At 36.5% G+C, this 15,365-nt stretch overlaps 3 protein-coding genes and 1 non-coding gene across 4 annotated transcripts in view; 2 read left to right on the top strand and 2 right to left on the bottom strand.

The window, feature by feature from the left end:
- The first annotated feature begins 189 nt into the window (after positions 1-189).
- On the top strand, positions 190-7,187 carry LOC109213965 (nuclear pore complex protein NUP54). Its single transcript, XM_019377814.1, has 9 exons — positions 190-688; positions 1,328-1,381; positions 1,733-1,792; positions 1,903-2,013; positions 5,030-5,095; positions 5,209-5,295; positions 5,569-5,670; positions 5,748-5,891; positions 6,811-7,187. Exons 1-9 carry the CDS (start codon positions 320-322, stop codon positions 6,919-6,921), a joined length of 1,104 nt encoding a protein of 367 aa, XP_019233359.1. The 5' UTR covers positions 190-319; the 3' UTR covers positions 6,922-7,187.
- Positions 7,188-8,003: 816 nt separating this feature from the next.
- On the bottom strand, positions 8,004-8,086 carry TRNAL-UAA. The gene has a single exon. It is a non-coding gene; the product is annotated as a tRNA-Leu (tRNA).
- A 2,017-nt stretch (positions 8,087-10,103) lies between these two features.
- Positions 10,104-13,089, top strand: LOC109213966. The gene is made up of 3 exons (XM_019377816.1): positions 10,104-10,538; positions 12,105-12,237; positions 12,680-13,089. The coding sequence occupies exons 1-3, from the start codon at positions 10,378-10,380 to the stop codon at positions 12,734-12,736; spliced, it is 351 nt and encodes a 116-aa protein (XP_019233361.1). The 5' UTR covers positions 10,104-10,377; the 3' UTR covers positions 12,737-13,089.
- A 377-nt stretch (positions 13,090-13,466) lies between these two features.
- Positions 13,467-15,365, bottom strand: part of LOC109213961 (proteasome-associated protein ECM29 homolog) — a 26,856-nt gene continuing 24,957 nt past the window's right edge. The window contains exons 32-35 of the mRNA XM_019377809.1: positions 14,969-15,121; positions 14,774-14,886; positions 14,635-14,694; positions 13,467-13,969 (exon numbers count right to left, since the gene is read on the bottom strand). Coding sequence (XP_019233354.1) covers positions 13,766-13,969; positions 14,635-14,694; positions 14,774-14,886; positions 14,969-15,121 — 530 coding nt within the window. The 3' untranslated portion in view covers positions 13,467-13,765. The remainder of the gene's footprint in view (positions 13,970-14,634; positions 14,695-14,773; positions 14,887-14,968; positions 15,122-15,365) is intronic.

Raw genomic sequence — 15,365 nt, 5'->3', positions numbered from 1 at the left:
TTCCTCTCATCTTACCCTTTTATATTATTAAATAATTTTATTTTATACTTTATCATATCTTTTTTATATAATAGTTCTATCTCGTAACTTACTTTTTCTTTATAATATTATAAATTTATTCTTTATATTGTGGGCCCATCACACACAAATGAAACTATGAAAAATAATACTACAATGTATCACACAATACATACAAGTATACAACTATCCAAACAAGCTTTAATAGAGTAAGGAAAATGGCGGAAAGTCAGTAGCACTACACTCAACTCCATAAGCTAAAGCAAGAGCTAGGGTTACGGTGTCGACTACTCCATCAACGATGTTCGGAGGTCAGACTTCCTCCTCCGCCTTCGGCACTCCCTCTTCCGCCCCAGCATTATTTGGCACTCCGTCCAATTCAACCCCAGCATTCGGCACGCCGTCAACTTCCTCTTTCGGCACTGGCTTTGGATCTTCACTATTTTCAACACCATTCTCACAACAGCCACAACAACAACAACAACAACAACAACAACAACAAACTTCCTTATTTCAAACACCTCAGAGTTCGGCGTCCCCTTTCAGCTTTTCCACACCACCCGTTGGTTCATTTGGTCAACAACCTAATTTCGCTAATAATGCTCAATTAACTACTCAGATGGCTCCTGTCGCTCCTCTCCCTTTCTCTCTCGCTGATAGGGATTTACAGGTACTAATTTTCTTTCTTTTTTAATCTCAAATCATATTTATTTTAGAAGACTCTATTATAAGCGACTATGCAAACATTTTACCCATTTTTGTGGATACATTTCTTTCTTGTTTCACTCAAGTGTTTCAATAATATAGAGCTGTGGACTGTGGTTTAACATTAATTTGCCTATTATATAAATAGTGCAAAATATCCAATGACTGGGGTTTATTGATCTGTGTAAAAACCTTTTAGTAGTTGAAGAAAGCCTTATATGCCTTCAAACATTAAGGGGTTGGAGCTAAATAGCATGTCATGATTAAAACCATTAATGTTTGCGGAAACTACTACCAGATACAAGAAAAAAAAAATACTATTGGAAGCTCCTGATTTAGACATAAAAAAATGGCAACTCTGGACCTTTTATTCAATGAAGAAGACACGGGAAACAATAAATTGAAAGGATAGGGGAGTCACCGTCAAGGAGCTGTCCTTAAGTGTGGCTGTCTGTCCAAGGGTCGATTTCTTTGTAGAACCAATGCTCGTGTCTTATAGCATGTTTTCCCTTTTCGTAGCAGGTTGCTTTCCATTTTATTCAATGCTTATTCTCGGAGTTACTACTGCAACTTAAACTCACTTTGTTTGTTATATTTGTATCAGGCAATTGTTGATGCATACAAGGAGGAGGCCGGGAACACTAAGTATGCTTTCAAGGTTTGATTCTCTCTTTTCCTACTAGGCTAGCTTATCTTGGAGAGGTAACAGAATTAAATGAAATTGTTAGATCACACAATAGTACATTGTCACTTGTGAAGTACTCACTGAATCATTTACCTATCTCATTGGAGCTGTTCGCTAGCATTGTGAAGATATATTTGAACTTAGAATTGGCTATTTGATATGTCAGTTGTTAAAATATACAGTCTTTTGTACCTGATAAAAGAAAAAAGAAAACTTACAGTCTTATTAAATCATGATTGGAAGGCTTCCATCTTTTGGTGTGTATAGTCTACAGATGGTTATATTTACTCTTGTCATTTATGTGTATTTATGGTGGTTTTGCAGCATCTTTTGTTCAGTGTGACGGAACCTCAATATAGGTCGAAACCTGCTGGTGTATCTGATGTGAGTTCAATATGGTTAAAATTTTCATTTCAGTATGGGTATCCTTGTTTCTTTCCTTGTTTCTTGCTGAGAATATTTGGTAAGTGCGATGAATTAGTTTGGATTGCTAGATTATGTGGGCAGAGGCAATGGGAAAACTTGAAGGCATGGAGAGTACTGATCGTGAGCGCCTGTGGCCTCAGCTTGTTCACGGCTTCAAGGATCTCTCCGATCGGCTCAAGGTACTTTCAAGTTAATCACTTAGGAGTGTATTTGGTGTGACAGAAACTGATTTCCAAAATATCTTCCTTGGGGAGATTATTTCTGGTGTTCAGTTCCTTGAAATCTGGAAAATGTTTTCCTCTAGAAAAATTATTTCAACTAAAATGGGAAAATGACTTCTTCCACCGCAAAAGTCATTTTCTTTTATAAATACCCAACTCTTAATTGATATCGCTTTTTTCAATTGTCAACCTTAATACACGAGTGTGTATGAAAAATATCCTCATACCCATCCTACACCTTGTGCAATTACCATATGCCACATACTTTTATACCTTACCAAATAGGAATATTTTATTTTATATAAGAATACGAACAATACTAAGATAGTGCATCAAAAGTTACAGATTGTGCAAATCCACGATCATTTCTATTATGGAATCTACATTTACAATGACCAGGTTGCACAAAAAAGCTTGCAAAAAATACATCTGTGCTTAAGGCTGTGTATATTTCTCCCTTTTCCTTTAAAATTCTATTGTTTCTCTCTGTCCAGATTTTCCACCAAATGACCAAAGGTATAGTGTTCCAAAGTTTCCATGCCTTCTTCTTCTTTATTACCACTTTGCTCCAGCTATCTGAATAGTCCAAAATAGAGTGGAGCATTGTTCGGGTCATGCCAAAAATTGCGAAGACATGCTCCATATGTAGCAAGAGATCTTGCGGTGCAATAAAGGTGACAGACCTCCAGGGTTCTCTAGCAAAGGGAACATCTGCTACAGAGTTGCATTCCTCTTTTCTGGAGATTTGACCGAGTGTGACACGCTTCCTTGGCCACGAGCCATGCAAGACATGAGACCTTCAAAGGAGTCTTCTTATATCATATCTTCCTTTAAGGCCAGAGATTTTTATTTCAAGTGATAGTAACAAGACCTAGCAGAAAAAATGCCAGTTGAGTCATGAGTGGCCCTTCCATTTAAAAGAGTCCCCCTTATGCTGATTTGAAACAGTAGTGCTAAGTAAACTTAAAAGGGAGCATGTTCTTTCGATTTCCCTGTCATTTAGGTTTCTCCTTAGAAAAAGGTTCCAATTCTATATCTGAAAGAGTTCAGCAACTACAACATTTTTTTGATTGGTATCAGCAACTACAACATTGTGCATAGAGGAGATGTTGTGGAACAACAACAACAATTACAGGTGAGTCCCAAACAAGTTGGGGTCGGTTATATGAATCTTCACTTCTCCATTTAAGTTCATTTCATGAAAAAGATCCTTAAGATGAGTATGTCCCAACCAAGCATCTTCCCAGAATCTAATATCTCTACCACAACCCACCAGGAGGCTAACATTTGATTCAGAGCTATATCAGTGTGCTTGTATAAGCCTCTAGACTCTGAAATGAGGAGCAGTTGAAGCTTTAATGCGCCAGGGAGTCCATCAGAGTGTATTTTATCAGTCCTCTTTGTTTAACCTCCAATGCCGTTTCATCAAGAGACTAACATTGTGATCCTTAAGTTTTTAATGCCAATTCCTCCACTTTTCTTGTCTCTCGTATCATTATTCCACTTTACAAGGCAAAAAGCCGGACTGCTTGTTCCTTGCCACTCCCTTCTCAATTTATACATAAGTACATACGTTTCAAATCTGAAGTAGGGGCAAGAAACAAAGACTTGGTGTAAGTGGGAAGCGCTCAAGAACACTGTTTATCAAAATAACTCTACTACCTAAAGAAAGGTGTTGTCATTTCCTATTTGATACTTTTCGAGAACGTCATTCCAAATGGCAATATACGAGGAATTTAAGCTTCTCCTGAAATGCTCCAGACTATGTGCAATAGTTAATAGCGCACATTAAATCATCTTTGATTGTCGGCCAAAAATGCTTGTAGAAACCCGTAGAAAAACCATCCTGGCCTGATGCCTGTGTTTATCATAGCTCTTGATTACAACAACATCACCAACTACTACGCTTCAATCCTAAACAAATTGGGGTCAGCGGTATAAATTCTCACTTCTTTCTTTATACTCAACTCCTATCGTCACCGTACCAAAATAAGGTAAAAGTGAAAAGTAAATTAAATATTTATATTTATAAATAATAATAATATTAAAAATTCTCTAACAACTCTAAAACATATTTCTAACTAGTAGCTATCACATATATGGGTATTTTCTTCCATTGTGCCCTATCTTTAGCTAAGTCTGCATTGATTCCAAGGATTTGTAGGTCTTTTGAAACACCTTCCTTCAATGTAATTTTAAGTCTACCCTGTCCTTTTTTTTTTTTTGATTTGCACCGGGTGTCCGAGTCTCTAAGAGCCTCGACTAATCCCGGGGGTGCACAGGCCCTCGGCAAGGAGTTTCCCGCAAGTGCACCACGGTTAATTCAGGTTTTACCCAGTCCGATGGCCCTCAGAAATTGTTTGCACCCAGTGGGTTTCGAACTTGAGACCTTGAAAGGGAGCATACCCCAAGGCTCAAGTCTATTGCCACCAGGCCAACCCCCTGTCCCTTTTTAACACCTTAACTCATTAGTGCATTTGTAGGTCAACTCAAGACATGGCCAAACCATCTCAAACGACCTCTCTCATTTATCCTTAATGCGTACTACTTACACCTTCTGGCAAATGTGGTCATTAGTAAAATTATTTAATCTTGTATTACCGCACATTCATCTTAGCATCCACATCTCTACAACACTCATCTTGTGTATATGTTGGACTTTAGCAACCCAATATTCACTACCATATAACACTGCTGGTCTTATAGCTGTTCTATAGATATAGTTAAATTATAATTAATTAGTTAAATTACTTTTTTGCCGGCGAGGTTAATATTAGGATTTTCTTGTTCTCATCTTTTCATGACAGCCCCTATATGAGAGGCGTTTCAATAATTTGAGATGGCTTTGCATCATACTTTCTCATTTTAATGGTGGCCTTCCATTTGTTTTGATTTTCCCTCTAAATTTTGGGTTCCAGGGTGGGGATGGGTTGTGGTTCCTGGTAATTGATGTTTCTCAATTAAATTCGTGTAGCTGCAAGATGAAGTCATAGTTTCAGATGCTGAGAGGCTGCGAATGACACAGAACAATGTGAAAACGGTTCGTGTCCTTTCTCCTCTCTTATTGTGTGCCTGCATATGGTGTCCCATTAAGTGTCTTCTATTGTCTGTGCATTATGCTGCCCTTGCTGGCTTGACTTTCAATTAATGCAGCTGCAAAGGCATTTCCAAGCTGATACCCTTCCCTGGATCGAAAGAATGAGACAGAAAGAGCAAGGTCTTCAAAGACGCCTTTTAAGGGTGCGATTCTTATTTGGCCTTTCTTATAATCTTAATTTTCTATTAGTAAAAACTCGTACATTTCTCTTTAGCAGTGATTGGTAATTTGTCATTTGCTTAAACCAAATTAGCTAAGCATACTATCTGTGAAATGTGTCGTTTTAATAATGGTCAAGGATCACCACCATCCTGATTTTTGTATCCATTAAAATAATTATGCAAGACTCCTGTTTGCACTATTAGGTTCTGCAGTTATGCTTATTATACTGTTGTTCTTGCTCGCCTGAACTACAGGTAATGAGAATACTAGAGGCACTGGAAGGTAAAGGTTGTCGATTGCCTTTGATGAAAGGAGAAGCTGAATTGGCAGAGAAGTTGGCTGCCATCACTAGACAGGTTAGTAGCCTAGTCTTTTAATCTTCTTGAGTGCTTTTTGGCTGTCTAGACTTCTGAGAAACAGACACTACTTACAGTTAAAAGGTTCTGGAGCAGAGCTTTCTAGGAGGGTTCAGAATCTGCTCACTGTATGTCGTGTTCAACATGGCCTTGGAGGTGCTTCTGTTTATCTCCCTGGTTCAACTAAAATTCATGAACAGAGTCTTGCTGATATGCAGGAGGTATGTGCAATACATTCTGTTGGCAACATAATTAAATAATGTTCCTCATGGCTTTCTGTAAGTTGTGGTTGTCCAATCGCACCTTGTAACCATATTGGCAAGTGTAAGATGTGCTTTAATTTATCCAAAATATAAGGTGTGATATATGCTCTTTGCCTCTACATGCCGACATGCAGGAGGTATGGGCAAAACATTCTGTCTGCTATAAATCTATAATAATTAAATGATGTTCCTCACGACTATCTGTACTGTGGTTGTGTAATAGCACTTTGTAACCTTATTGAGAATGTCGGGTCTGCTCTAAGCTTATACCCAATATGTGCTCTTTGCCTTTATCACTTTCCTGCCATGACACTTGTTAAACTCGATATTGTATTTGCTTTGCAAAGGGACTATCAGTGAACAAGATGTAAAACGAATTAGGTAACCTTATTGAATGATGTTCCTCATGACTATCTGTAAGTTGTGGTTGTGTAATAGCACTTTGTAACCTTATTGAGAATGTCAGGTCTGCTCTAGGCTTATACCCAAAATGTGCTCTTTGCCTTTATCACTTTCCTGCCATGATACTTGTTAAACTCGATATTGTATCTGGTTTGCAAAGGGACTATCAGTGAACAAGATGTAAAACGAATTAGGTAAGAGGGAAAAGGAAGAGGAAAAAAAAAAATGAAGAGTTTAATTACTATCATGAATTTGCCCTGCTTCTGTAGTTGGATGAATTTGGTGAGCTCAGACATATCGTTGAACATCCTTGAAATTTGTGATGTTTTAGCAGACTCTACTCTACTATCACATCCATCTAATTTCCACTAGTGTTGTTTCTTCTGATTTTTAGTGCATGTCTGATCGCCTACATCACTGCAAGTGGTGGGTGTCGGTGGTTCTGTAGACTAATGAAAATCTTCCATTTGGGCAGGTTTTGCAACAGCAAACTGAGGCTATTGCTAGGCTTGGCAATGTTTTGAAGCGAGATATCCGGGATGTGGAGATCATAATGGCTGAGGAAACAGAAATGGTGGAAGACTGATCATAATACAACCTTGCCAATTGACTCTGTTTTGCTTGTATATTCATGTTTCTTGTGTTAGACAGTAAAAAGTGATAACATTTTTAAAATCATTGTAGGACATCGAATTTTGTTCAGCTAGCAGAGTTATGTTGATAGAGTTGCAATTTTTTAGGGGAATGATGAACTTGCTTCGGTTAGATGTTGAAGTTACGACAATTACGCCTTGATCTCAAATAAGTTGAGGTCAGCTACGAAATATCACTTTCCAATGTTGTTCCATTTAAGTCCATCTTAATTTATTACTATATAAAGTAAGATAAAGAGATAAAAAATTTAGAAGGTTTTTATATTTTCTTTTTGCATGTGAGTCGATAAGATGATTTGTAAAAAACATTTGACTTAAAAGTAAAAGTAAACATGATCAGAACCAGCCTGGTTGAAATTCACGGGGACAATCTTCATTTTTGATTGCAAATATATTTGCATATTGGTGTAGGTAATATAGTAAGAGTGATACTGTATTTTCTGACAATGTAAGGTAAAGAAAAGGGCGAAGTGAAACAATAATTACTTTTAAGCCCGCTATTTAAAATATATCCACAACTTACAATGTATTTAAAGATTAGCCAGTTCACCCAAACTTCAATATTAAGTATCTTGAATCTATGTCCTGAATTATTGAGCTGCTAATTTGAAATTCACGACTAAGGGTCCTGAATTTCTGAACTACTTAGTTTGAACTTTAGGTTTAAACTCTAGGACGGCGTGCCTTGAAGTTTTAGCCAAATTGGCTAATCTTTAAATACATTGTAAATTGTTGATATATTTTAAACAACATGCTCAAAAGTGGCTACCTGATGTCATTTCCATTAAAGAAAAGAGGCGGAGTTAGGATTTGAACCTTATGGGTTTAGGATTATAATCCTTTTAAATTACAATGTGGCTCCTTACCCCCCCCCCCCCCCCCCCCGGGTAAAGAAGGTATATTGAGTACAAGAAAAATCTATCGTCAAATCAGCGGGCAAGTTAGTTTAACCAAAAAAAAAGTGTAGCTCACGGGAGAGCAGAAATAGAAGCCTTCTTAAAAAATTTTAAGTAATTGCTGGCTATGGGGTTCGAACCCATGCGCACTTGTGTGCAGAAGATCTTAAGTCTTCCCCCTTAACCACTCGGGCAAACCAGCTTGAATAAGACTATTATGATCAAATTAAAAATATCTTATCTTTGTAAGGCCACTTTGTGATTGAATTTAGGTTAGTTTTGCTGTTTGACCAAGTAATTAAGTGAACAACATGAAATTATGTTTAATTAAGAGAAAGTAGTTACACTTTCAAAATAAAAAAACTACGTATGTAATTATACTTGTGAAAAAAAAACATGACACCATAAATTACATTGTAATTATGTTATGGCATACTTTTTCTACTCTTTTATTGGCTGATCTACGTATTGGATTCCATTTACTCCGCAGTTGGGAACTTATGATTGACTCTATCTATAAAGATTTTGGATTTTTCATAATGATCAAATTATATCTGGTCGCTCCTTCATAGGGTAGAGATATGCGAGTAACACGGACTACTCAACGTTAGAAAACAGTCATGCAAATAGAAAGAGTAAAACAATGACTCTAACTAAGTGAGTAGATTTGATTTTGATTTCTCATCTATTTGAAATCATTTGATAATACTAGTGCATAAATATATTTTTTTCTACTTCTTCGCCTATATAAGTATCAAGTTTTAGCTCATAATTGATTTGTTTTGAAGTGACCTTATCTGTATGTTTAACACATGTGTACAAAAAAAACATGTTATTATAATTACTATGCTTTGTAATTATTTGATTGTGTATTAAGGTAGTAATTACACTGTATGTTGTTTTTGATGGTAACAGCAAAATGTTAGGAGATTCGGGGTCGGTCGCCCGAATTCATGTAGATGGCGTGGACTATAGCACACGAAAATCTGTGAATTGTCCTGAATTACTGTTTTATGATCCTAAAATGTCAAAAAATGAGGAACGGTCATGGCGAAGGGGTGACTATTGTTCATTATTTTTTATGGGCCCGTAAAATTTTAGGAGATTGAGGGACGGTCGTCCGAATTCATGCATATGGCGTGGACTATAGCACACCAAAATATGAGAATCGTCTTCAATTTCTGTTTTATGGCCTAAAACGTCAAAAAGAGAGGAACGGTCATTGCGAAGCAATGACTTGTTCATTAGGTCATTTTTTGTAGGCCTGCAAAATTTTAGGAGATTCGAGGTCGGTCGCCCGAACTCATGCAAATAGCGTGGACTATAGCACATGAAAATCTGGGAATTGTTTGATTTCCTGTTTATGGCCCTAAAACGCCAAAAAACGAGGAACAACCGTGGCGAAGCGATAGACTTTTGTTCATTAGTTCATCTTTTATGGGTCCACAAAATTTTTGGAGAGTCGGGGCCGGTCGCCCGAATTCATGCAGTGCCGTGGAGCACACTAAAATTTGTGAATCGTCCTAAATTCGTGTTTTATGGCTTTTAAACGCAAAATATGCCCTTGGTGATGTCCTTGGAATTTTATGTATGCTAATTTTCGCATATGTGAAAAATAAAATAAAAAAGGGCAATCCGATGCACAAGGTATCCCGCGTTCATGCCGGGTCCGGAGAAGACAGTCTACCCTAATTTTTCTTGTGATGGAGATATCATATCCTAATGCAAGTATTAATGGTTGCTTCTACGGCTCGAACCCGTAACCTATAGGTCACATAGAGATAACTTTATTATTGCTCCAATAAAAAAAATATCTCATTCTCCATTTTTTTACCACTCATTTTCAATCGTTGAATTCTTCATTTATATCATCAAGGTTTTATTGACATTTTTACGTTAGACCCGTTTCTTCTGACCCGACCCGACCCGACCGGACCCGACCCGATTGGGCCGCTAATTTCAGGAGCAAATCCTCACAGGTAGGGCTGTTCAAAATCGTAAACAGATAAGCCAACCGTAAAATTGGCTTATTAGTATTGGGTTGTCGGATTAACGGTTGGGTGAATGAATTGAAATTTTATAGTTATCAGTTTAATGGTGTGGGACAGATTAATCAATTTCCTTATCCGATAAACCGTTAACCCGTTAAAAATTATTATATTTACATTTCTATAAAATATCTATTAGTAGAATTTAGAAACCCTAAAGGCCTCATTCACTTCTTAGGAAATAACGAGAATTCATTGAATTTCACTAACATTTGAAAGTAAGAAAAGAACAATGAAGTAATTGCATTGTTTGATTATAAGTAGAGTATACTGATTTTATTTTTATTGTCTCTTTAATTTGGCCGATAAACCGTCCCATAATTGCTAATCAGATACGGAATAGTCCGATTGGCTAACAGATTACTACATCTAAAAACCAATAACCATAAGCTGAACCGTTAACCATAAATATTGGCTCCATAAGTAACCCTGCTCACAGGTAAAAATGGCGGCATCGTTGAGATGGGTATTACAGCTACACAAGGACGTACCAAAAGCAGCAAGATTCTACTCAGAGGGCTTAGATTTCACCATTAACGTCTGTACTCATAGATGGGCCGAGCTCCAATCTGGGCCCCTCAAACTTGCTCTCATGCATTCACCCAGGTCATTTTATTTTTATCTCCCTTTTTTCCAATTTTCTTGAATACCCATCTAACCAAACAGTTGTTATTTGATCAATTTGTGTTAAAGTTCACATTTTTGGGTTTTGGGGTTGGGTAGTTTAGTGTAGTTATATTTGAAATTTTAGTGGTTTTTGAGAATTTCCTGTATTTTTTCATTTTCTCGGATACCCATGTAATCAGACAGCTGATTTCGATCAAGATGTGTTAAAGTTCACATTTTGTATTTTGGGGTTGGGTAGTTTAGTGTGGTTATATTTGCAATTTAGTGGTTTTTGAGAATTTCTGTTTTTTTTTTTTTTTTCATTTTCTTGGACACCCAGTAAACCAAACAGTTGATTGTTGATCAAGTTGTGTTAAAGTTCACATTTTTTGGTTCTGGGATTTGAAAGTTAGTTGGTTTTTAAGAATTTCAGGATTTTTTTTTTCTATTGCAGCTGTTTCGCCCCATCCAAAAGGGTTAAATAGTAATAAGTTGTTCGATTAATCCTCTATATGATTATGATCTTTTAGAACCAGCTGTAAGGGATCGATTGATTGATGGTTTGGAATAACTAGTTCCGGTATAAAATAATACAGTGTTTAATTGGCTGCATAAAAAGAAAATAATGCAGCTTTGGTTGATGATGTTTGAGATTAACATTGACTCGATTAAATTTTTTTTTACCTAATGTGCTAGTAATTTTGCTATGGGCATGTCTTTTTAGATCATTGGTTAATATACTTTAAGAAAAAAGAATTATATCTTTAGTTAGACTTAATTGGATAGAAAATCTTTTGTTTTACATCATAGTGAATTAAATATTTGCTATGCTAGCTTTTGATCAAGGAATAACATATGACCAATCCTAACAGGAAGTTTGGTTTGTGAGGAGGAATAATAAAATCAACTTTTATTGGACTAGGCATTGTAGATTAATGATATCAAGGTTGGCTTACAATCATTTCTTTTAATGATGTCAAGGCTACTCAGTGAATCTACTTTGATAGAGTATTAAGGGCAGTTCAATGCGTATAAGGATGATTTGCCATTTGATAGAGTTTGTACTTGTCAAGAAAAGGTCGAGTTATGATAAACCTCAACTCTTACGGCGTCACCCTTACAGTCCTGGATATGCCTTCAGCTTCGTTAAGAGTTCTGTTTAGTTTGCATTTGAACATATGGTAGCGTAGTTTGACATCATTTGCTTACTGTATTCTGTGGCTTGTATTCAGTTGCATTTTAAGTCATTGCTCCTCTATCCAATCATCTGTATCTTAATATGATCTCAGGAGCCGAGAATGTCTGTTATGACCCTACGGTCCTTTTTCTTTTTTGTTCTTCTGTCAAAACTTCATTAAGTAGCCAATTCACAAGTTGCGTGCAATTGTTTCAAGTTTTAGTCTGCAGCTCAAACTGGCACATTAACTATGACAATTATCTGTTTTTGGTTACAACAACAACAATACTAGTTTGTATAAATTGGTCACTTGTTTTTCTGTTTGTGATTCTGTCTTTTTTGCTATTGAACATCATACAACTGGTTAGCTGCTAACTTTAGTTTTACAGTGACGTTGTTGTGCAGAAGGGATACTCATCTCTCCTGTCCTTTACAGTTGCTGATATAAATAACTCAGTTTCTAAGCTATTGGCTTTAGGTGCTGAGTTGGATGGCCCCATCAAATATGAAATCCATGGAAAGGTAACCAAAATTTCATAAGGTTACTCTTCTACTCTTATCGTCGCTTTTAGATTGTTATTGTACTAATATTATTACTGAATAATCTGAACTATTCATCTTAGTTGCTAGCCGTGCTACTCTGTTTCACCAATCTGGCATTCTTTTTCTTTTCCATTTTTTAGCATAAATTGAGATTGCAAATTCTGCTGTGAACTAGCATAGAATGTGAACTTTGATATGCTGCACTAAACCATTATAAGTTGAACGGGCACAAGTTTCTTTCCTATGTTATAAAGCTGTTATTGCTATTTGGATTGGTTCATATCTCTGTGATTTGCTTATAGTTGTTAACCGGCAATCTATTACTGGTTTACGCTTGTTGTCTACATATTGATTCGGAGTTTCGTGCTGCAATCAGCATTATTTTCCACCAACATTCACATACTGTAGATGGCTCTTGTAGGTTGCTGCATTGAGGTGTGTGGATGGGCATATGTTGGGTCTTTATGAGCCGTCCTAAGACTTTCGTTGAGACAACCACTTGAAGGTAAATGGAATCGCGACTTCTGTTACAAGGCAAAATGGTCAAATTTTGCAGTTGGGTATTGTTGGAAGAGAGATTTCAGTCTTGTTCATGGAGGTGAAGCACAACAAGAGAGAGGAGATAGTCATTGCAGTACCAATTGTTTACAGCAAGAGACAAGACATTACACTTATTTGATTTCCTACTGTATTTGTTTTGATGATCCATTCTGGTTAATTAAACTAAACTATAGTAGCACTGCAAATCATTGTTTAGTTAAAGTATAGAATGAAATTTCTATGAAAAGGATGTGAAAAAATAAGGACCGAATGCCGAACCAGTTTCCGCCATTTATTATTATTATTATTATTATTATTATTATTATTATTATTATTGTTGTTGTTATTATTATTATTATTATTATTATTATTATTATTTCGTATCATTAATCTTGTTCCAAAATAGTATTTGAGTTTTAAGGTTTCTTAAACTGAAGTGACTAGTAGTTCAATGAAGTAATGATATAGAAAAGCACGACATTTTCACTGTTGAGAATTTAACTTTATACATATCAAAGGTAACATTAGCAATTCTACCGGTGAGTTCACTTGATCCTCAACTTTTAGATAGTTATCAAAATATAACCTAGCTAATGTGACATCCTAAATAATCATAAACTTTGACTGTTCAAGATCAATAGTCTGAAAATAACAAAAAAGAAATGATGAGTACAACAAAAAGAGATCATTAGAAATTTCATTGACTCAAAAAATTAGAAGTTACATGATTGATCTCCATGCAATCATATAATAATCATTAATAAATGACTTGTCATTACATTATAGTATAGTAGAGTTCAGCTTTGCTTGACAAGCTCAAGATCTTTTGACTTTCAATTTTTGTTTTTAGCTACCTATCTTCTCTTCCCCATGGGCGAGTGCAGCCTCTAGCAGATTCAATGCAGCTGCAATGGGTTCTGCATTCCGTGCCAAGGGTATCCCTGTCGTCCAGATATTATCACTGAATTCAACTTGAAACTTTGTGCTCTTTTTCGAGGTTTTCTAGGATGTCAATGCATCTCTTGAGCAAAGACTTGGCATGCTCATTCTTTTCCACATCATAGACTTGCACAAACTCGCGGCTGACTGCCGCTTCTCCACCAGGCAATTGTCCAGTAGCTTTCAATAAGTTCACCATTTCCAGCAGGCACTCTGAAGCTGCAATGTGAACCTGAGTTTGTGCACGGATAGAATGTTTTAGGTGCACAATCAAATATCAATAAAATAAAAATATAACTACTCGATTGAGAAAATATCACCCCCAGACGTAACAAACTGAGCAAGAAACCACAGGATATCCTTACCTTTTCCTTGAAAAAAATTTCTATGATTGCAAATACTAGTCATAAAAATGTCTGCTATAACCTGATTGAGCTTTTGCCAAATAGAGGATGAAATCAGAGTTCATTTCAGCATCACTCACGTTTCTGTTCCAATGCAGAAACTGCTAAATGCATGCTGTGGGAACCTTGTGGGATCAGAAAGGATGTCAAATCCACAGAAAGGTTACTAACTTCTATCACCATAGAATAAGATTGGGTGACCAGAAGATAGGACCGCTGAGAAACAAGTATACAACAGCGATCTATTCTTAATTGATTCTAACCAGCAGGGAAAATTAGCTGAATTGGTGAAGTGAGGAGAATGATATCGCAATTCGCAACTGGAAAAAAGTGACGGTAGGAAGAGACACCAACATGAAGAGAGCTCCATTCAATGTAACAGCGGACAATCAGGTGTAGATAGTGGACGAGATGAAATAATACTAATGACACATCTGAAAAGGGAATGCATTTTCTTTCTGATAAGCTTAACAGTATAGTGAAGATGACATACCTGAGCAATTTTTACTGTTTGTATAATTTCAAGTACTTTCACAGAGGTTTTGCAGAACAACTGGAAGTGACAGAAGAATTTCAATTAGAATCCAGGTACACTAGTAAGGGCATAAATGTAACTTTGGGATATGAATCACCTCATGAACAAAAGCAATTATGCTGGTATATTGAGAAGTATCCTGAGAATTAACAGTCTCTGTGTGCAGCTTTGAGCATAGCTCCTTAATTGAGGAAAAAACAGACACTTTAACTGCAGAAAGGAAACAAGCATATCAGGACAGGGAAAACTATTACTCTCTTGGTAAGGATAAAGAATGTTACGAGGGGCATACCTGCCCATGGAAAGTTAGGTGAAAGTGAAATTAAGAAAAAATCAATCAAGTTCTTCTGCTGTTGAATAATATCAGTTGTGTGTGCTATGTGAATGCTTGCTGTTACACAATTTACTATCTTGTCATGTGCAGAAGAAAAATCCTCGTCGTCTCCTGAAAATTATAAAAAGACATAATCAGATAAATCATTTCTCCATCTTTTCCTTTAAAGAGACCTATAGGAATCATTTCTCCATCTTTTCCAAGGGTGTACAGGAAACATCCTCTCTACCTTCACAAGGTAGAGATAAGGTCTGCGTAAATACTACTCTCCCCAGACCCCACTTGTGGGAATGCACTGAGTATGTTGTTGTTGAGACCTATAGCCTTTATAAAAAATATTTGTTGTTGTTGTGGG

The sequence above is a fragment of the Nicotiana attenuata genome, unplaced genomic scaffold (assembly GCF_001879085.1).
Source record: "Nicotiana attenuata strain UT unplaced genomic scaffold, NIATTr2, whole genome shotgun sequence".
In the NCBI taxonomy this organism is placed as follows: Eukaryota; Viridiplantae; Streptophyta; class Magnoliopsida; order Solanales; family Solanaceae; genus Nicotiana; species Nicotiana attenuata.
The sequence above is the reverse complement of the archived record's forward strand: the minus strand, read 5'-3'. Positions and strand labels throughout refer to the sequence as shown.